The 23451-nt window shown below is 35.5% G+C and overlaps 1 protein-coding gene across 7 annotated transcripts in view; it reads left to right on the top strand.

The window, feature by feature from the left end:
- KIF21A (kinesin family member 21A) overlaps positions 1-23451 on the top strand; it is a 136085-nt gene that overhangs the window by 60283 nt on the left and 52351 nt on the right. For all 7 annotated transcript variants that reach the window (XM_054591249.1, XM_054591252.1, XM_054591250.1 and 4 more), the window contains exons 2-10: positions 8863-9085; positions 9218-9400; positions 11003-11152; positions 11851-11985; positions 12536-12703; positions 14523-14638; positions 18273-18468; positions 18840-19029; positions 19372-19435. In XM_054591249.1, coding sequence (XP_054447224.1) covers positions 8863-9085; positions 9218-9400; positions 11003-11152; positions 11851-11985; positions 12536-12703; positions 14523-14638; positions 18273-18468; positions 18840-19029; positions 19372-19435 — 1425 coding nt within the window. The remainder of the gene's footprint in view (positions 1-8862; positions 9086-9217; positions 9401-11002; positions 11153-11850; positions 11986-12535; positions 12704-14522; positions 14639-18272; positions 18469-18839; positions 19030-19371; positions 19436-23451) is intronic.

Below are 23451 nucleotides of genomic sequence, written 5' to 3' on the forward strand. Positions count from 1 at the left end.
AGGTGGAGAGGGTAGAAGTAGGGCAGATCCTTTCTTAATGTGTCTACTAACTAGAATGAACTAGGGGAGGATCAAAAAAAGGACCTGAAACCCTAGTGGCTCAGTTGCGGTGAAAAAATGATAGCTGTCCTATTTTTTTTTTTTAAACTGTAAGGGATGAAATTGGTAAGATATAATTAACGTTAAGATATCAAATTGAACACCAGTAAGTAAAATCCAATATAGTGATCACCCAAAACACTGACAAATGAGATAAAGGCAAAGGATCATTACAGGGGACAGATTTATTGGTGTCCCTGTAGGAAGAACAAAGATGTTAACAGGGTGCCAAGTGGGCTAGTTACAGATAGCTGTAAGTAAAAGAGCTACACAAAGTGGGAATCAGGTCAGATTATTGAGTAAACTGGAGAACTACCACAATCGCGTGGGGATGAGATCAGAATAACTCAAGCAAAAAAAGAAGGGACAGTTTACAAAGACATTGAGGTAATGGAAAAATTTGTCACATTTATGAAACCATAGATTAAGGACAACAATGTTTTCTAAGAGGACAAGAAATTAGCAATGGCCAGTAGCAAAATGGAAGATATTTTGTGTGTTATTTGTCTTCTATTTGTGGGGAAAAATAAAAATAACTTAACCAATCAATTAGCAAAGAGGCTTATCCCTTGTGATGTTTTAATAAAATGGGGAACAGAGATAAGAGAGGCGAGAGTATATGGAAAAGTCTGGAAGGTACTACAAAAGTACATGTTTAAAAATATAGGTTTGGCTATCAGCATCCTTGGACTTAGGTTCATAGTGATTTTAGTGCTACTCTTCTAATTCAGGGTGAAAAAAAAAGGTGTACATGTTCTGGGAGGTTATAAATTATAATGCATGCAATTATTTATTTTCCTTAAGTCAGCATCTTTTAAATGGTCACAAATCATTGATTAGTCACTTGTCAACATTCTAACCACTAACATTTAATCAAATTTAATTCAGTATAAGGACAAATTGTACTAAAACAATTTAATTCCTCATTTTAAAATAACCTGTTACTCAGAAACTTGGTTCTCTTCCATTCTGAATGAAATTTTTTTTCTTTTAAAAGATTTTATTTATTTATTTTTAGAGAGAGGGGAGGGGAGGGAGAGTGAGAGGGAGAGAAACAGCGATATGTGAGATACATGGATCGATTGCCTCTAGCATGCCCCCAACTCGGAACCTGGACCATAACCCAGGCATGTGCCCTGACTAGGAATCGAACCGGTGACCTTTTGGTTCACAGGCCGGCACTCAATCCACTGAGCCACATCAGCCAGAGCTGAATGAAATTTCTTTACTGGCTGTATGGAGGTAGTGAAAATGATAATATTATGAAAGAATAGAAATCCCCATTTTGGCTTTAATAATACTCTATTCTGATATGAACAGCGTGATGAATGAGGGTTTGTTATTTATTACTATGAAAAGTTTAACTTTTGGATTACGATATTCCATTGCAAGTGGAGGTATAATATTCAGCTTGATTATCTTTGCACAGCAATATATCTATGTATATTTGTATGTATATGTACACATATATCCAAGCAACAGTGTTCACTATTATACTTCTATTCCTGACATAGTAGTTTTACATTTAATTGTTCTAAATACTCAGAGCATCCAAAGGGCATTTTGAAAAATATGGCTCTAGTTTGGGGAGGCAAAGAGTAAATTATGTATTCTTTAACATGCTGGAGAACCCCAATGGATTTGAGATGTTAAGGTGTCTGATGAAGGAATAGACTTGGAGAATTTTCAAGTAGTGCTGTAACAACAATACTCTATACCTCCATGGGCTTTTATTGCCATGTATTTTCTCATTTGGTCAAGATTCTGTGATGTGGACATGGCAGTAATGACATTACCATTTTACAGATGGGAAACTGAGGCTGAGAGGCACTTGCCTAAGGTCACAGTTAGTATCTGTTAAGTAAGACCTATGAGGGGCCTGAGATTTTACGCAAGCCAGCTTGTTTCTGTTTTATGTATAGTGGCCAAAGACAGAAGACTTCTTAGTAAGAAGAGGTAAAAGACTTTTATTACTAATAGTACCATAAGCATTATGAACTTGATGTTAATTTGAACTGCTTCTCCATCTTGCCCTTGTCCCTAATCCAATGGACGCAGTGCAGATAGAAACACTGAGCCTGGGAAATTTACTGTTTTTGTAGAAAGCAGAAGCAAGCCAGCTCTTTGTCAGGTGGGAGACATTACCCCTAAAGTTTGCTGCAAATGTACCTTGAGAAATGATCCACGAAGAGAGCAGTCAGGGTCTTGCATTCTTGGGATGCTCAGCAAGAATGTGCAGGAATGCTCATGTCTCTTCCAACAATTAAAACTTAAATGCAGTTTTGCTGACTTTAGTGTCTAAAACTTTACCTACAAAGGCATCAGCTATAAGCTACTTTTCCCCCAACTATGTTTAGCTTCATATTTCTCTGACCTACCCAGGACATAGTGAAACTAGTTCTTTGGCTTATTTGATATTCTTGATTACTAAAACCAGTTGTGGTTATTATGAAGGCAGAGAACAGAAACGAGGGTCCAATTTAAGGAAACTTAGTGGTCTCAGCCTCACTCCTCTAATCTTTATAGATACTGCCACTGCGCGAAGCCATGAGAGTATTTTCATCAGGGAAGTTCCTTGTCTCTATGGCCACAGTAACATTTGCTACAGAAATTGGAGAGCATAATAAGAACTATAAAGAAATAAAGAACAAGTGGTACCACAAATAGTGAATATAGGATGTGATAGGGGAAAAAAAAGTCATTTATTGATGCCTCTTTTAACTCAAGATTTTGCTGTTCTGAAAAGAATAATTACAATATAATTTTAAGGTAGTAGGAAGAACTTTAGGAATATTAAATCCATGCTTCTCATCTTATAGATTAGAAAATTGAGACAAAGAATGGTTAAATGATTCTTCAAGATCAAGTTTCTAGTAACAGAGTGAAGTGATAGAATGAAAGTTACATTATGTGATAAGCAGGTACTTGGAATTGGAATTCACTCCCTCCCCCTTAACTAGAGCAGTTTATAAGATTCAGTCAATAAAAATTTCTTGAATTACTTTGTCTTATGAATGAATAAATATATTCTCTGCCTTCAAGGAATTTATTAACTAGGGAAACAGCAAGAATTCAAATTGATATCTACTATTCTAAAATCATATTCTAAAATTACATGAGATAATTCAAGTTTGGGCAAAAACTTTATAAAAGTATGTATAGATGTTTCAGCTAAGTCTTGAATAATTACAAAGAGGTTTCTAGGCAGAGAAATGGAGGGCCAGCATTCCAAGCAGAGAGAAAACCGTATACACTGGCATGATGAATAAAAACATACAAGTTGATCAAGAAATGGTCAGTGATTTGATGTAGCTGGGTGTAACTAGATTTGAGAATGCAACAACAGGAAGAATACGGCATTTCTGTGGGGAAACACTGACATTTTAAGGCAAGTTGGTATATGAGGTGTAAGGGGAAAAGATAGGCTCATAAATCTGAATCAGAACAAAAAGGGATGTTACAAAAGCCAACTGCAGATAAAACACTGAGAAGTACGATGTTTGAAGGGTAGCAGTGTATGCCATTCCCAAATATGCCACTTTGACATAAGGATTATTTTTAGTGGAAGACAATTAAAAAGCAGTGACAAGAAAATATCTCTGCCCTTGCACTATTTGCCTAAAAGCAGGACGTGAATTTGTAAAGGTGTTAGCCTTCTCCTCTCTACCTGGAAGGACAGAAGTTAATCACTGGATATGGCGCCAGAGGAACCTACCTAACAAACTTTGCTAACTAGCCCTTGTCTTCTATTAGTTTCTCCCTATGTTCATTTATTTTCCCACAATTTGCTGTCCTAGAAACTCAAAGTCCTGTTTTCTTTTGTTAAGGTGTTGTATAAGTCCAGGTTCTAACTAATCTCTTGAGTTACTCATCACTCATTCTAATGTGTACGTGTGTTAAGAAACTTTGTTAATAAACTGCAATTTGTTTTTCTTTTGTTAATCTTTTGTCAGTCTAATTTACAGGGCATCAGCCAGGATTACCTAGGAGGGTAGAGGGGAAAAAATCTTTCCTCCTCTTCAAGTTGTAAATAGGATCAAATGCCTAAGAGGGATCAGGTAGGATGAAGGAGACTAAAAAGGGGCCGCTTTATTTGGAGATGAAAAGGTCGTTGTTGACTTTTTCTGAGAATTTTGAACAGGGTGTGAGGACAGAAGTAAAATGAGTGCTATATGTTAAGGGAAACATTCAGCTGTGGGAAAACGGAGATATTTGTTCAACTCCTTTTGTCTCAGAACTGAGTAACTTGACAGCTTGTGTCATACTCTGTTTCAAACCTTCAACCTTCACAGACTGATAGAACAAACGAGATTTTTTTTTCCTGTATGGCTCTCCATGGCTTTTCCCTTTCCGATCTCACCCCATTGGTCAATGGCCCACAAAAGATAAAGGTCCCATACCTCATGCTGACAAAACAACATCGTTTCTAGCTCAACTGTCACTATTTCCATAAGAGCCTCTCTCTGCCGGCATTCCTTTCCGGTGTAGCATTAAAAACAAACAAACAAACCCATCTCCATTATCAAGTTATTATTATAGACAGAACCCCCACTGTTGTCTTTTCTAATATTATTTAGCTGTATAATTTAAAATATGTTATTCTAAATATCTGTGACATGTTTTACCCATAATTGTTTTTCTTTAAGGAGAAGTTTCCACTATATCTGGTTGTATGCTTGCACATTTTAAAAAGCCTGCAAGGCTTTTCTTCTTCCTTTTATTATTATTTTTTATTGTGGATACTAACTAAAATATGAACACTGAATATTCTTAGTGTTGGGATTAGATGAGTGTGTTTAATGTTCTTATTCTTTATATAGGAATACTAAGAGTAATTTCAAAACACTTATAGGAATAAATGTCATATTCTATTTTTAGTGTTGTGTTTTTGAGAAGGGTTGGTGTATTTTGTGTATAATCTGAAATTATAGTTTTGAAATTGAGGTTTGTAGCTGGGCAAATTTCAAAGTCTTTACATTATTAAAGCAGGTGATTTGGCTTGGATTAGAACTTCATCTGAGAATTCTTGACTTGACTGTAAATTTAGGAATTTGGAGAGTTTAAAATGCTTATTTTTGAAAGGGAATGAAAAAAGTGAATATATCCCTAACCTTTGAAGTATAGTCCAATCACATACATGTAGGAGAGACCATCTCCTTCTCGGTGGGAGTTTCTCAGATCTGCTGGGGCACTGTTATTGCCTGGATGTGGTAGAAAAGGACTCTGCACATCTTGTTGGTTTAAAGCCATTCTCTTGCCCTGTCCATGCGAATGGATGGAAATGCACATCATCCCTGCTTCAAACACAGTCCTCCTCACCGTTGGCAAGGATTGTAATCAGATGAATAGAGGTTAGGAGATTAAGTTCTGAATGACATTGGCATTCAAAAGTTGGCTGTCTTATCTGCAGTTCACATGGTAACTATTTGATTTTAGAGGGAGGGAGGGAGGGTCGGGGGGGGGAGAGAGAGAGGTGTATCAATTTTTGTTCGACTTATTTATGCACTCATTGGTTGCCTCCTGTATGTACCCCACCTGGGGATCGACTCCGCAACCCTGGGACATTGGGATGATGCTCTAGTCCACTGAGCCATCCAGCTAGGGCATGACAACTATTCTTTGTTCTGTTGAAATGATATTGAAACTATCTTAAGAGCCAAATAAGTTAGCCTATAGTTACTTAAAATTAATGTGGAATGGATTTCAAACTTTTCATTTAGACCATGTATTTATTTTTATCAGTCTTATTACATGAGATTTATTAAGCTTCACAGCTCCACAGTATAACTATCTGTCCAGCAGGGAGAAATCAGAATCCTGGGGTAAATGTGGTAGCTTTCTGGAAATAGAACAGCCTGGGCTCAGATATGACTTTATGTTTGAATGCCAACTGTTAGTGGGCCCTTCTCAAATAAGTGAAGTCTAAACAGAGATTGAAAACATGAGATGTTCAGGCTGGAAAAGGAGTTAGAAATTAAGAGGCTGGAGAAGAGTAATCCAGGAGAAGAGAAGAGCATATTTTAAGACAAGGCTAGAGAGGGCATAACTTGTTACTGAAACTGGTTTACAATAAACCGTCACCACCAAAAACTCACTAATGAAAAGATGAAGCATGGCAAGAGGAGAGGCTACAGAGAGGTTTAGGGATATATTGAAGGGTTTCAAGCAAGATAGTGACCTGATCAACTTCATATTTTATAAATATCACTAATTTGCAGGGTGTGGAACAGATTAGGGGACAAGATTAGATATGGGCTGACTAGTGAGGAGACTTCTGCAATCATCCAGGTAGAGATAATGGTAGCGTTGGTAAGAGTGGCATTGGTGAGAAAGGAAAGAAATTTGTGGGTTCAAGAGCTATTTTAGAGATAATTAATAGCTCTTGGAGACAGATTAGATAGATGGAATAGGGAGGAGGGAGTCATTGAGGTCGACTCTCCTGTTTCTGGTTTGGCAACATTTGGAATAGTGATTTCCTCAAGGGTAAGGGATTTTGTTATGGTTTCCTCCCTGTGACTGGATGAAGTGAGATAAGAGAAGAGGAGTTTGGAAAGAAGAGAATATTAATTTTAAGAAAGACCACTCATCAAGGAATTGTGCAACCATACAACCCAAGTTCCTATCTACCATTACATAGATCCTTATAAGCAACCCTTTGTTTTATTTATTTATTTAGTCTGTATAAAAGTATGTAAATATTATTTTTTCTTCCTCACTTCTATAATAAACTATCCTGCAGCCAGATAGTGTTAAATCTAAAAGGAACCTTGGAAATGATAGTTTCCGTTCATAGGTGAAGGAATTGGAGCTCTGAGAAAAGACCACATGGTATCGATAGAGTGACAGAAGTAACAGAACCCAGGTCTCCTAATGACCACTCCATCGCTCTTTCCACTGTACCTAGCCAGCTCCACAATGATTATTGTAGCCCATTAAAACAAAGTTAGAGACTATAAAAGGACACCATTTTCACAAAGGAAAAAAGTTTCATAAGTAAGTGTATTTTTTACTTAACACATTTTTTGATAGTGTACAAGGTCTGTCTGGAAAAATGTCCAGCCATTACTAATATAACAAGAATGGTTTGCATGACATTGATGTAACCTGGCAGCCAAGGAGGGTGGGCTGGAATGTGCACACGTGAACAATTACAACTTCACTGTACTAGTCAGTGGGGGTGGTAAACACCATTGAGTGAGCTTGTGCACTGTGTGGCCGTCACATTCAATATGACTGAATGAGTAGAGCAACAAATCTACATCAAATTTTGTGTTAAGCTTGAACATTACTCCATGGAAACTATTCGCATGATTCAGAAGCCTTTTGGGGATGATGCAATGAGTGCAGGCAAATAAAAATGTAGTACAAATGCTTCAAAGATGGTCGAGAATCTGATGGAAATGATCCGTGTTCTGGAAGGCCTGCAACAAGCAGAACACCTGAGTGTTGAATGTGTATGGGCTGCAATCAACGAAGATCTGCAGCTGACAGTGTGAGAACTAGAAGCTGATCTGGGGATTCCAAAAAGTACTGTGTCTGAGATTTTGACACAGGATCGTGGCATGAAATGTGTTGCAGCAAAGGTTTAGTCCCTTCTTAGTATTATCTTTCCTATTCTTCCATTGAACTTCCATCCTGATGAACTGGAAAGGGCTGAAACTCAGGAGACCCGTACTTAGGCTTGGTTTTCTCTCTAATAAATAGGTGAACCTGGTTCTACTTCCAAAAAGTAAAAATGTGGGGCCAGAATCTTTTAAAAATCCTTTCTTTACTCTGTCTTTATCATTTTACATTTTCCACTACTGGTTTTCATTACTTTCTTCCTTAAACTGCTTCTCCTTCTCCATGGCATATAAGAACTTCTTAAAAAAAAAAAACAACCCACCAACCCAGGTAGAGTACGTCAGTGATGTGTATGTCCAGGATGGTCCTGTTTACAGCGTGAATAGAATAGGGCCAGATTTTTGGTTTGTTCTGTTAGCATATCGTCATATTTACTTTCCTTCTTTGAAAATAAAAATAGGCCTTGAAATCAGGAAGAGAGGCAGGAGAGGAAGAATCTGGGGTAGATTTGGGTGGGTGTAGGGTAAGTCTAATGCTGTGGTCTTCCAGTGAAGAGAGGACACCCCAGGAGCTGTACATGATGATCCACTGGGTTTTGGAAAGAAAATACTGGAACTTCTATTTGTATTTATTTTTAATTTCTTTATAAAATTGTGCTTTTGTGTATATCATAATATATGACAAATCAGTATCATACATGAACATCATTTAGAAATAAATGCATGTACACATATATACTGGGAATATGCTTAAACATGTTCAGCTGACAGAAGGATATGTTTAAGTTTGGAAACCATTGGTGAAGAGTTTGCAAAAAAAGGTGAATACAGGGCATCGAGATACCCTTCTTGGAAATAAAGAGAACAGTATTTCTTCTGTCAAGCAAGGAGAAAGCAGAATCCTGGGGTAAATAACAACAAATAGCACTTTGGTAGCAGAATTATTTAACTGAGTCTTCTTACAGAGTTGAAGAAAAATATTCACCCACAAAAGTATTTAATTACTCTTGTTCATGATTTTTTTTTTGGTATTGTCAAGTATACTGAAATTCAGTCAGTTTAATTTATTTAAACTTCAACTGAAGGAGCAGAAGTGGATTAAATGTCTTTAAAAGATTTGTCTAGGAATTTTTAAGTCCTATTTCTTAAGTTTTTCTACATTTCCTTTATCTTAATTTTTTTTCTTGATTATTTCTCACAGAATAAGACCACAACTTGCCAAAGAAAAGATTGAAGGATGCCATATCTGTACATCTGTCACACCAGGAGAACCTCAGGTCTTCCTAGGGAAAGACAAAGCTTTTACTTTTGATTATGTGTTTGACATTGACTCCCAGCAAGAACAGATCTATACTCAATGTATAGAAAAACTAATTGAAGGTTGTTTTGAAGGATACAATGCAACAGTTTTTGCTTATGGGCAAGTAAGTACCAAATTATTTTTATAGAAGTTGTAACCTTTCCTAAGTGTCAATTCAGTTGCATTTTCATTTTTGTTATCTGAGGTTACATTATTAAGATCAAGGATACACAGTTTTCTCTGTTGCTTTACTCAGACTGGAGCTGGCAAAACATACACAATGGGAACAGGATTTGATGTTAACATCATTGAGGAAGAACAAGGTATTATTTCTCGTGCTGTTAAACACCTTTTCAAGAGTATTGAAGAAAAAAAACACACGGCAATGAAAAATGGGCTTCCTCCTCCGGATTTTAAAGTGAATGCACAATTCTTAGAGGTAAAAGACTAACTGTATCATTAGTTCCTTGTAAATCTCACCCTTAACACCGTAGACTTTATGATTTTATGCTTCTAGCTTCTAGTACAGTATTTTGTACATAATGCTCAGATTACTATTAGGTCATAGATATTAGAATAGATAATATGTAATAAGTATTCTTTACTTGTTGGCATTTAAGATTATAAACATTTGACCAGTGTCCACAGAGTAAAACAATTAATAATGTTTATTTTAGAATCTCTCTGTATCCTATAATTACTATTTAACGTAGGCAGGCTCACAAAGTGCTGGGAACTCAGTGATTAAGACCAAAAGGGCGGGGAGAACTTGAGGATTAATAGGATTGAGGCTGTTGCACTACCCTGGCAGTAGAGACTGGTATTCCTGCAAGGATAGGCAGATGTTTTGATGCAATACCCAAAGGTTGGGGCAGGTTTGGATTCATTTAGGGCAGTCTAGTCTGGTGGGAGGGACCTGAAGAGGACATGTTGGATATGAGCAACATAGCAGGTAGATGAACGGTAACAATGTAGCTGCAGGTGCTTGGTGCAAAGAGTGTTCTAGTCTAGTTCTAGTCTGGATTACCTGAGCTAATCATTTTGGTCATTGATGAAACATTTTCTACTTTATATAACACAAAATAGAAAACAACTCAAATTAACATCAGTTATCTTACCACTGGTTTTAATAGACTTCCCAATTTAGTAAAAACTAAAGCAAGGAAACTAAATGATGGAAAAAGAAAGAATAAAAAAACCAACGACATTTCCCTGGCTTGGTGTGACTCAGTGGATTGAGTGCTGGCCTGTGAACCAGGGGGCTGCTGGTTTCATTCCCAGCCAGGACGCATGCCTGGGTTGTGGGCCAAATCCCCAGTAGAGGGTACACAAGCAGCAACCACACGTTGATGTTTCTTTTCCTCTCGTTCTTCCTCCCTTCCTCTCTCTCTAAAAATTAAAAAAAAACTTTAAAAAGAAAAAAGAAAAAAAGTGTTCTATCTTTCCTTTTACCCTCCCAAGTATTATTACGCATTGTGACTTTATTTATATTGATAGAAAAATGGTTTGTGCGTCCTCTTCTAAGGAGGTAGCTCAATCTTGTCTTCCACTATTGACATAGAAACACTGATATCATTGCCCACCCTGCGAAATATTAATACTAAGTATTAATTTTTAAATATATTAAGAAAGGGTGTAGGACAATAGGAAATACATTTTTAGCTCAAGTAGTACAAATTCTTAAAATCTTCTCTTAGCTTAATTAGGACTTGTCTGCATTTGGTACATATTTCTTAGAGTTTGATTGTATTTATAAATATTCCTTTATTTCTTGCAAAAGTTTAGTAGATCATTTTATCTAGCCCTCAGCTTATTAGTCATGATTACATCATTACTGTTCTTATAAAGAAACCTGGCATTCATTTGAATTTGTAATAACAATTGCCTCACTCATTTTTATGTGTTATTTTGAAGAATTTTATGTTGCTGTATTTTGAAGTACATGTAAGATATGTTTGAAAGATAACATTACGCAATGTGTGTTATTGCAGCCAGAGGCAATTTCTTCTAAATGTAAACTGATCAAATTTCTTTTTGATAGCTGTATAATGAAGAGGTCCTTGACTTATTTGATACCACGCGTGATATTGATGCGAAAAATAAAAAGTCAAATATAAGAATTCATGAAGATTCAACCGGAGGAATTTATACTGTGGGCGTCACAACACGTACTGTGAATACAGAATCAGAGGTGACATCAATATTATAGTTAAAATAGAGCTTTGTTTAATATTCAGCTTTGTTTATAGTTTGCTTAAGATCAAGATATGAAATTTGTATTTTAAGTGTAACGTCTTGTAAAAATTGTCTTTTTCCTTATATTTTTATATCAGGATTTTATTATTAAAAATGTCATAGTTATGATAAAGTCAGTTCATTTATTTTAGCTTCGAAAGAATCCAAGGCAATGTATGTATGGTTGTCTTCACAGCTAGAAAAACAGGGTTAGATCATTGAAGATGAAAGATGGGGCCACAGTCCCTTTGCACCTTTGCCATCATATACGTGGGACTGTATCATGGCTCCTAAAGGGAGACTGTTAAGAAAAGTTACAAAAAATATTTTGATGAAAGATACAGAATAGCCTGAGTAACTCAAGCTATTGCTCAGTTTGTTCCAAAGTGTTCTGTAACAGTTTGGAATGGACGCTGCAAATGTCAGCAAAAGACAAACAATGGAATCTCAGTGTTTTCTCCTATTTAAAAAATAATACGCTATTATACTGAGAAGTTCAGCTCAAAAAGTGCATGTAATTAAAATAAGAGGAAATTCCACATCCTTTCCATCCCTTAATATGGTGGATTTTAGCTGTTAGCTCAGACTTCTGATTATATGGTATCTTGCATAAATACTGTTCATGTAAAACCCTTCTTTCCTCTGCTTTTCCAGATGATGCAGTGCTTGAAGCTGGGTGCCTTATCCCGGACCACTGCTAGTACCCAGATGAATGTTCAGAGCTCTCGTTCACATGCCATTTTTACCATTCACTTGTGTCAAACTAGAATGTGTCCCCAAATAGATGCTGTGAGTTATTAGTTCTAATCTCTTAAACTTTCACTTCCCTCAACACATAAATCCCAGGAAAAGTGTACATTTGAACCAAATTCAGTTTGTTTACTTATTCCTTTTCCTAATGAGAGATCGCTGATCCTGTTTAAGCTGAAGCTGGCTAACTGTAAGATTTTGAAATAAAAAATGCATATGTGCCTGCAGCAACCAGAAAGCAAGCTGTGGCCATATGGTGATGGATGTAGTCACCTGAGATGCTTTCCTCTGAGGACTGCGTGCTACAGGTGTTCCTTTATCAACATAAGCAAAGCCTCAGTTCATAACATTTGGGCTCTGACCATCAGGCTTCTTTCTAACTCTGTCTAAGCTTCTAATTGTCCGCAGGCATTTTTGCATGTATAGTTATTTGACTACACACAAACACACATACACACTCTCTCTCTCTCTCTCTCTCTCTCTCTCACACACACACACACACACACACACACACACGGGGAAGATGGGATTTAAGGATATTTAGTGTCACATTAGTAAAAATATTTTCAATTATTTTCCTCGATTGCAGGAAAATGCTACAGATAACAAAGTGATTTCTGAATCATCACAGATGAATGAATTTGAAACCCTGACTGCGAAGTTCCATTTTGTTGATCTGGCAGGGTCAGAAAGACTGAAGCGTACTGGAGCCACTGGCGAGAGGGCAAAAGAAGGCATTTCCATCAACTGTGGACTTGTAAGACAATAATACTAAGGCTTTGTACTAAGAATATATCAGAGATTTCCTATTGTTCTCCTTCTATTTTGTAATACTGAATACTCAAGTGGAAATCCTTCATGCACTGAGCTGAGAAGGAAGAGTTTTAGTAAACTTGTAAACTTAGGCATAATGCATTGAATTTTGATGTCCTCACATTACGGGACTTTTTTAGTTATTCACATTGCAAATTTTCTTTATGTGTGTCTGTTTATTTGGATTAAATTTTATGATACATCTAGAAAATAGTATATATTGTAGACAAAATTTAAAAATGACACATTTAAAAATATTTTGTCAAAATCAACATTTAATTTTAACTATTGAATGAGGTGACTTGAAACTAACCTTTTTTTGCTACTATATTGAGAATTATAATCAATGTTTTTTAGTAGATTGTTTCAAAATGAAAACTTTTCTAAATTATATTAGAAATTAACTTTAATACCATGCCACCTAGTGGTATTTTTTATTGGATAGCACCTTGTGTTAGCATAAAGCTTCTGCTATACAAAAGGAATTTTTTAGACTGTTTGTTTAACAAATATTTTATTCTCATTGACTTCATTATTAAATTGGACATTTGTTCCTACATAAAACTAATGACATCCCTATACTTCTGTGATGCTCTCAGGATCAAGGCATGTGCTTTCTACTTGCTTCCCTTTGTCCCATCCTCCAGCTGGGGGCTCCAGTCATAGGCTCCTATTTTGCCATTGCCCAGTAGTTGCTCCTGTATGATTATAACCCTTCTGTGGGGGAATTAACAACCAAGGCTGATGAGAAACAAACATCTCAATTTCATGTTGATACCCATCCTGATGCTCCCTCCATATGGGTGAATTTTGTGTGAAAGGAAGTGACCAGGATCCTGGACTTTGTGTGTTGTTCTGAATTTCTTAGGAGATAAAATCATGGTGGTATTTATATTTGTGCTATCAGGAAAAGACAACAGCATTGGTCTGTTTTCCTGTTTGAGCTACTGAAACAAGGTCAGATACATCTGGGGACGTTTCAGTGTAGCCTCTCTGAAAGAGGGGTCAAACGCTCAATGTGATGCTAATGCCACCCTCTGCAGATCCATCGGCCCTAACAAAGCCATGGCTGTAGATGCTTGCATCACTGAATGGAGCTGTGACCAACATTTAGGCTAATGCTTACGCTGTAGGTGCTGGTGACAGTAAGAAAAACAGTAGGGGTGGCGGGAGGAGTGACTAAAAAGTTCTGTAATTTGACTTAGTTTTTTCAATATTGGATGCTTAGCTCATAGATTCATTTTATTTCTAAAGACAGCTATACTTATATTAGGAATACCTTGTTCAGAGGAATCATAGTGATGTTTTTATGTTGATTAAAGGAGATTTTGTTTTCCCTTAAGGTAGCTATATTGCAACGAGAAAGTTTCATGACATTGTTAAACTACTTAAACATTTTATTGAGTAGAGGAGAAGAATTTGCAACATGAATTGACAGTTTTCTGAGGACACACCTGATGGTGTGGTAATTCTAGAGATGGTTAAAAGTCACCATTCTTCTATTTCTAAAGAAAATTTTTGAATAGAAGTTTAAGTATTTGTGAATTATGAACGGAACTAAATGTTGAGTCAGTTGTCAAATTTTGTGTCAGTTTTTAATAGTTAACACAGAAAACTTTGATGTTTATGTCATTAAAATATAAATGTAAAAAACCCCAAACCCAAATGTTTTCAATGCTGTCATCTCCACATTATTCTCTGTAAGCGCTTGTTATTGAAAAGTGTTATAATTAGTACATTTCCTTTTTCTCTCTCTCTTTTAGTTGGCACTTGGCAATGTAATAAGTGCATTGGGAGACAGGAGCAAGAGGGCCACCCATGTCCCCTACAGGGATTCTAAGCTGACGAGACTACTGCAGGACTCCCTGGGGGGTAATAGGTATGCATAAGGGATTACTCATACTCGTGAATTTCAGTTCTTCATTATTTTTAAAGTTTGTAAAGTGACTTATAAGGACTGTTTTTATTATAAAACAATTTAATAGAATGAGGAACTAATAATTATTAAGTACTTAAAATGTGTGAGTCCCTTATATGTGGTTACTTCACATAGTTCTTATAACGTTCCTTGAGGTGTAGGTGTTATTATTCCTAATTTGTAGATAAGGAAAGTGAAATCCAGAGAGGTTAATTAATTTATTCACAGTCACTTAACTTGTAAATGAAGTTCATAGCACTTGCTCTTTCTACTCTATCATTGTTTTTACTTAAGTGCTTGGCGCATAACATATGCCTAATAAAATTTTGTTGGAAAGAAAATGATGTCTAAGTAAATACAAAGTAATTTAAATATATTTTATGCCATTTAAAAAAATCTCTTAAAAATTCAACTTTTTTTTTGCACGCGGAAAACCTTTTAAAAATGTCACTTAAATGAAATATAGGGTATTTGTTATGTCAGTATCACTAATATTCCTCTTTTTCCATACTTTGAATTATTCTGATATGTTTCACAGGCTAAATGCATTCTTTTGTAATGCTTTACTTTTTAATAAACATCCGCCTGTTGGCTTTACAAGTAGAAATATTTTTGGCATTTAAATTCAAACTACAAGTCCGCAAGTTACAGACGACCATTCACATTTTTAGTGATCCTATTACAGTTAACAGAATCTATTTTACAGCATTTTCAATGCCCTAACATCATGTTTACTGAAAAGAGTGTTAAATGCTGTAAAAATGACCAGGTAATTAAACTTCCAAACTTTCTTTTTGAATCAGTATTATTCAAAGAGTTTTGATAATATTAAATCTAGGTTTGAAATTGAAGAATGGTTTAGAAACAAAGTTCTGTTTTATAGAATTCAACAGTATCATTTTTATATTTCTTCCTTTTATTGTAATATTGGCATTGTCTTAATGCATCTCCATTCTAGGGCGTCCGTATGGGCGCAATATTGCTTTCATTGTTGCGTATTTCTTTTGTATTTTCACTCTGGCTTTCAGTATCGATCTGGGTTTAATTACATCAGGACAAATTTTTTTTTTTTTTTTTTTTGCTTTTTAATCCAGATATAAATTTTTTAAAGTTTGCTAAATTGTAGCCCTATCAATATTTCAAACTTGCTAAATTGCAGGCTTTTCCTATAGATGACAAACACCCTCTCCTTGCAAGTTTCAATACTTTTGAATACTTCAGTAGTTTTGAAAGTTTGCATGCCCTGTAAGCTGCCTAAGATGTTTGCATTGCGGGTTCTGAATTCTTTCTGAGTTTTAGGCAGGCCACAGCTAAGGAGTCTCAGGCACTTTTTACCTATTTCTGTACTCAGTGGTAAATTCTCAGACAAGGGAAGACCTCTTCTAATCCCATCCTTAGAGAGTGTCAAACTCTTAGTTCAAAAGCCTTATGCTTTTTTATAAGCTTTGGAAAACAAAATATCTTCATTTTTGTGAAGTTTGTACAAATTACTCTTAAAAGAAAAATCAAAGATATTTTTGGTCTCAAACTGCGTATATTTATGGACGTAATTTAGTAAATTGTCTTTTTTAAAATAAGCTGGATTCATACATTCATAACATTTAATATATTGTAACAAGATTATAGCAAAAATTCTGAAAAATACAGAAAAACAAGAAGCATAAAAAATCAATTATATTTCTGTTACCTACAAGTAACTACTGTTAAAATTGTGATGCATTTCCTCCCTAACATATAATATAAATAATATGGTATATGACATAATATACTAATGCATGATATATAACAATATAAATGGTGTGGTTTCATTTAAGACAGATATGTGGTTTCATATAAACTTAAAAAGTAAACAAATTTAATGTTTTTTGAGTTTTTCATAAACACAACCCTTCTTAACATTTGTGTCTTCTGGGTTTTATCTAATATGTGAACTTTTCTGTACCTTAGCTCCTATCATTCTTGACTTTCCCTATTCTCCTTTAGCACATAATTCCAGTGCTTTTCAAAATATTTGTGAAGGGCAAGTTCTTTTCCTCCTCCAACACCTATTTGTGGTGGGTTGCTTATGCATGATTGTACTCAGCTTGCCCCATTTGTGACTTACGTGAATTCTAAAACACTTGAACTGGTCTATACTCTATTCAGTGAGTTCATTAACTACAGCAAGCTCAACTGTTCCAAACTTTAAAAATGCTTATTTTCAATTCCTGTGCTTACTATAAACTGGTAACAATAGTTTGCAGACTGGCACTGGACTGGGGTCTACATTTTGAGTAGTCCTGTTCTCTAATTAGTATCTGTAATCATCATTCTCACTTGATTACTTTATCTTCTTCATCAAAAGAGAGCTAGAGAGGCATGAGTTATCTTAACTTTCTGACCTTCAATAAATAAATATTATGGGTACATGACATATACCTCAGCAATTATTAATGACATAGTATGTTCCAAATATTGTGTTATACAAAGTATAGTGATAAATAAAAGTTGATAATTCTTGGCCTCTAGGAGTTTAGGGTCTAAGGGTTGGGGTCTCTAAAATTTAATAATAATAATAATAATAATAATAATAATAATAATAAAACCAACAAAAAAGAGATATGCAAAGGATGTGAGGAAGCAGAGAAAAAAATACATCCAGACTGAAGATTGGATTATTGGATTAAACAATACCTGAGTTGAATAGTAAGAGTAAGGGTAAATAAGGATGGGCAGCAGTTGATAAAGAGAGAAAGATGGGTAGAATAGGTTACTATGAGTGCTGTGTTGAGATTAGTGTGGGAAGGCAGGAGTGGAAGCAGGAGACTAGAAGGCTATAGATTAGAGTTGAGAAGCATGAATTCCCTACTAGAGTGGGTAAATTAGCTCTTTAATTGCAGGTCTCTAGATTTTTCAGTGAATGTGTAAACTGATTAGAATGTCTTTGTTTCACTGACAGACAATAGCTGGGGCATACTAAGCATTTTACTGTCCTATTCTTTGGTAGTAAACAAACAAACTATAAAGTAATGTTTCCCATTTTTCCTGTGTAGTCTGGCCCTGGAACTTGGACCACTCAATCACAAATGATGCTTTATATTATAAAACATATTGATATATATTAAGTACTCTTGTTCAGGTGATAGGATTTTGTGCAAAATATTTTGCTCACAACAAAAATCAGGTTACAAGTGATTAAATAAAAGGAAGAAAAATTTAAAATACTCAGATATTAAGTAGATAATGAAAAAGTGACTTTTGAATTTCAATTTAGCACATAGATTGAATTTTAGAATTCTATAGCCATTGCCTCGACTTTTTATTGTGAAGAGATGAGATATAAATATATGCATTTATACTTTCTCAAGGTATTATGCATCAAAGAAAAATAATATAAATTCATCTTCCCAAATTTTACTTAAGTAAACAAAATCATTTAAGATAGTCTTAAAGCATGGGGGCTTTTTAATTTGTTTCTGTATTTAAGTTATTAGTATCAATTTTTTTTTGTATCTTGAGGAGAAGATATTATTCAAAGGGCAGGAATTTAAAAATGATTATCTCAGTGTTTTATTTGCTTTTATCCATAAACCTAATTCTTCTTTGTAACTTGCAGCCAAACAATCATGATAGCATGTGTCAGCCCTTCAGACAGAGATTTTATGGAAACTTTAAATACCCTGAAATATGCCAATCGAGCTAGAAATATCAAGAACAAGGTGATGGTCAATCAAGATAGAGCTAGTCAGCAGATCAATGCACTCCGCAGTGAAATCACAAGACTTCAGATGGAGCTCATGGAGTACAAAACAGTAAGCTAATGGGTTTGACGTTGCATTTTGTGATACATTTTGTGAACATGATGATGCCTTTTATGATATTTTGCACATGTATGCCTCTGGAACCTCTTATTTTTCAAGATAGTGGCCTTCTTTCTTTGAAGGTAGAATTCTCTAGTTTTCCTTAGTTATGCTTAGCCTATCAACCTGACCAACTGTTTGGTTCAAAAGGCTTCCTGTTCAATCAATTTCTTTAGTGACACACCTGAGGAATGCAATAGGAGGACAAGGATCTGTTTTGCCTTGAGGCTGTTAAGATAAAGGGCTCTTGGTTGTAAAACTACATAGTTTTCCTTGTGTGTTTAAGGTTCTTCAATCAACAGGGAAATACCCTTCTTTTCTAGGGTAAAAGAATAATTGATGAAGAGGGTGTGGAAAGCATCAATGACATGTTTCATGAGAATGCTATGCTACAGACTGAAAATAATAATTTGCGTGTAAGAATTAAAGCCATGCAAGAGACGGTGGATGCACTGAGGACCAGAATTACACAGCTTGTTAGTGATCAGGCCAACCAAGTTCTTGCCAGAGCAGGTAAGTGCTTAGGGTGGAATGCGTGAGGGGTTGACTTTTGGAGTGCAGGGGGCATTCTTTGTGTTCATTAATTACCTGGAACATTTAAAGCAGAAATGTCAGTCTTTATGTACAACTTGTGATTTTAAGTTAAATACTTCATTTGTAAATAGTGTATTTTTGCAGAAACAAAATGTGCCCTTTATTTGTTATATTATGTGGGTGAAGGTTGGAAACTTGCTGTATGAATTTTGTTTTAAAGCATTATTATTTTATTTTCATAACTTGTTTTTTTCTCCCATTCTGTTTTGTTGACGTTTTAATTGAAAAAAAAATTTCTTGTTTTCATGTTTTATCTTGCAGGGGAAGGGAATGAGGAAATTAGTAATATGATTCACAGTTATATCAAAGAAATTGAAGATCTCAGGTACAGTTCATGTTCTATAATATATACATTTTAGGTTTTTTAGTGTATTAATATTGCTATTTGTTGGGCTTATTGTTCAGTAACTGATAACAGCAATATCCCAGCCCTTTGGTTAACGTTAGGGAAATCTGTGTTTGCCTTTCCATAATGTCACATTCCAAAAAACTTTCCTTCCATCTCTTCCCATGTTATATTTTCATGTCATCTTCCTACTCTGGTTGTCATAGCCCTTGTGGGAGCTTATCTAACCTGTCCTATAGAACAGGCATAATTGATATTGATGAAGTAACCTTGGGTGCATCCCTCACCATTTGGGAATGATCAGCATCAATAAGTCATCTTTAATTTTTTTAAATCTCCCACTCCATATGTTCCCTTCTACTTCTCCAGCTACTTCTTATGTGTGAGTCATTGCATCCCTACATATTTGCCAGCCTCTCTGGCGCAGAGGCCCATTCGTCACTCACATTTCACACACATGCTACAAATGCTCACCATATACTGAGCACCATGCCGTGATGCTCAGTATAGGTCACTTAGCAAGTGTGACATAAACAAGTTCACGGTCTAGGTGGGGTAACTTAGGTAAATAATCCCATGTCATAAATGGAATGACAGAAATTAGTAAAAGGAATGCCACTGCCTGGCATGGGAATATAGATAAGACCCCCGAGCCCAGACTAGGGAAGCAGGAGTCGGAAAGAAGGCCAGGGACACTAATCATTTTTATATTTTTCTCAGTTTCCATGGTTTGCCCTGATGGCTCCATTACTTTCTCTTGAAGTAAAACAATAGCCTGCTCCATGGGGAGCATCTGTGTAGCTCAGGTCTCATTTTTGTACACATTCACAGAGAATAACCAAGTGGGAGATGGTGGTTCACAGCTATCCCAACATTTCTCCATCTTGTATTTGTGTTCTCTTTCCCTTTGTGTCCTTCTGACTTTTCTAGAGATTCTTAAATGGAGATGGGGAATCTTTTCACTGCTTCTGCCTCTGCAAGGTGCACTGGATCCCTTAAGAGTTCTAAACAGCAAAAACAAGTGAGATGACATCTGAAGTGGAAATAAATAGAGTTACTTCATTAACTGTTACTTTTTTCCCCCGTACATATATCTCCAATCTTTACCTTTTGGCAAAAATCTTTGGGGCATTTGTTCTTGGTTCTGGTCAGCAGGCATCTGCACTTGCATTTTTATCTTGTGCGGGCAATGCTCTTTCCTGTCTACTGCCAAAAGTATGGCTTTCCTCACTCTGTAGAACCTGTCTTTACCATTCCTTGAGACACAACTAATATCTGTCTTTTAGTACCTGAAGATGCTCTTCCTGCTGCTAGCTTGCTTCTCTTCTGTTTCCTCGTCCCTGGTCAATTATGAAGGCTGATTCCACGCCCTCCTTATTATGCTGCTACTTCTCTTCCACCCTGTTATTCTAAGGTCTTATCTAAGCTTTATCTCACAGCTGGACAAATGGCTTCATTATCATTAGTGTTATTTCCTAGAAAACTGACTGAATCATTTCTGCTCCTCCTAGTGACTAAAAGCAGCATTTAATATTTCTTTCTTCTAGTTCTTGAGGTAAGACCATTCTTTAAGCCATTTAGAGAACAGAGATGGGGCAGGGGGCGTGAGTTCAATAAGTGATCAAACCCTTCTTGGTTTAGGTTAATAACTTGTTCTGTTTTCCCAACTTTTCTTTGATTGTTCTTTAATTAGTGTGTCTCACTCCTGAGGAATAGCCTTCTAGAATCCCAGCACTGTAATTTACAGCATAAAAATAATTTGTGTGTAAGCATAAATGAGCTTTGAATTTAAATTGGATCACCTACCTGTTTCAAAATTTATTAATTTATTAGTAAGTGTGTGACCTTGGGAAAAGTGACCTAATTTCTCTGAGCTTTAGTTCATTCATCTGTAAGAATGAGGTAATTAATACCTGCTAGACTCAAAGAGTTATTATGGGCCTCAAATAAAGCAAAGGATATAAAAATTCTTAAACTCAAAAGTCCTGTAAAGTCCTAACACATTATTGTTTATGTGCAAGTTCTCACATTTTGTTTTTCTTTACTAAGTACTGCTCCAGTTCATATTTCTATCAAAACTTGGTTTTAGGAAGGCATTTATTTACAGCTTCCTAAACTTAACACAAATGTATGTTTTATCACTTGGAAATGTTTATATTTTGCTCTGGTGTGGCTTAGTTGGTTGGGTGTAGTCCCCTAAAGCAAAGGGTTGCCGACTTGATTCCAGGTCAGGGCACATACCTGGGTTGCTGGTTTGGTCTCTGGTTGGGTCGTGTGTGAGAAGCAGCCAATTGATGTTTCTCTCTCACATCGAAGTCTCTCCCTTTGTCCCTCCTCTCTCCTCTCTCTAAAAACAAATAAATAAAATCATAGAAAAAATGTAAAAAAAATAAATTTATAAAAATATAAAAATATAAAATATTTTAAGTCTTATCATTCAAATTGTAAAATAATACTAGTTACCTTTTTACCTTTTAATAACTTATATGCCATATTTTTTCTGAAATAATAACAGTTGCTAATTCTTGTTTTGGTGGCATTTAAATTTTTGTAGAAATTTATGAAAATATAAGGCAATATAAACAAAATTAATACCATTCATATTCCCACCATTCCTAAAATGATGATAACATATTGGTATATCTCTTCAATATTTTTTCAGAGCATACTTTAGCAAAATTCATATCAGGGGTTACACATTGCTTTGCTACCCAGTCTTTGAAATACGACAAGATATTATGAGTACTTTGAAAATGTTATTAACTGTTTTTTTTACATGATTTTTGCTTGGCCCCATGTAGTACTGTCTTCTGTTTTTAAATGATTTAACTAATTCCCTATATTAGATAATTATATTGTTAGCAACTTTTCAATAAGAATAGTTTTATTTGTTACATACATTATCAGTCAGGTGAGTTTAAATTCATTATATCATTGATTCACATAATTCTAGGAAAGTATATATTTTTCATCTCCATTTTACAGAGGAAACAGTGGAGGCTCTTAGAGACTAATGGTCCAAGATTGAGTGAGTGACAGAGCTGGGAGGCAAGCCCTCAGTCTGCTCCTTCCCAAGGAAGTCTGTATACTTCCTTTCTGCCTCACTGCCTAGTCTCCTATTTAATGAAATGCAGGCAGCAACAAGTGGGCTGGGTGGGTGTGAAGAGAAAGAGAGGGTAACAGAGAGATGCTCTCTCTACGGTCGATATAAAGAGCAGGTTCTGCTAATGTAGCATGGGATTTGCGGAGGTGAGCCCTAAAGGTTTTAACCATTATCAACACTAGGATTGAAGGAACATTGAATATGCCCCTACCAAACACACACTTTTAAGATCAGATAATAAAAAAACACAAGTTGTCTGATTGTTATATAAATCAGCCAATTAAAAGACAGGTCCTTTAATGCCTATAATATTATTAAGTATTCTGTGTTTGAAAGTTTTGGAATAATAACACACAATGGTATGCACAAGTGAGTAAATAAAACTGTGTTTTAACTTTGAGAAAAGACAGTATTGACAATTAGCTTATTATATTTTCATTTATTATTAATATTCATTATTGTGCACCAGGCTTTATGATAGATATTGAAAATATGGAAAAGTATAAATTTTGACTGAGTTTTTATATTTGATTTTTTGAAGATTTTATTTATTTTTAGAGAGAGAGAAAGGGAGGGAGAAAAAGAGGGAACATGTTTGAAAGAGAAACATTGATTGGTTGCCTCTTTTACACAGCCTGACTGGGCACCAAACCCACAACCCAGGCCTGTGCTCTGACTGGGAATTGAAACGGTAACCTTTCACTTTGGGAGATGAAGTCCAACCAAGTGAGCTACACCGGCCAGGGCTTGACTGAGTTTTTATAGTTAAGCTGAGTTTTTATACTTAGGTTGCTCTCTTGTTTTAAAAAAAATAGCAGCATTATATTTATGATTTTCTTTAAAATAATTTTGAAGTCATTTAACCTAGAATTTTGTGCACAGCTGCTTAACC

This window comes from Pteronotus mesoamericanus, unplaced genomic scaffold (assembly GCF_021234165.1).
Source record: "Pteronotus mesoamericanus isolate MK-2021 breed Mesoamerican mustached bat unplaced genomic scaffold, CSHL_Meso_final scaffold_21, whole genome shotgun sequence".
Taxonomy (NCBI): domain Eukaryota; kingdom Metazoa; phylum Chordata; class Mammalia; order Chiroptera; family Mormoopidae; genus Pteronotus; species Pteronotus mesoamericanus.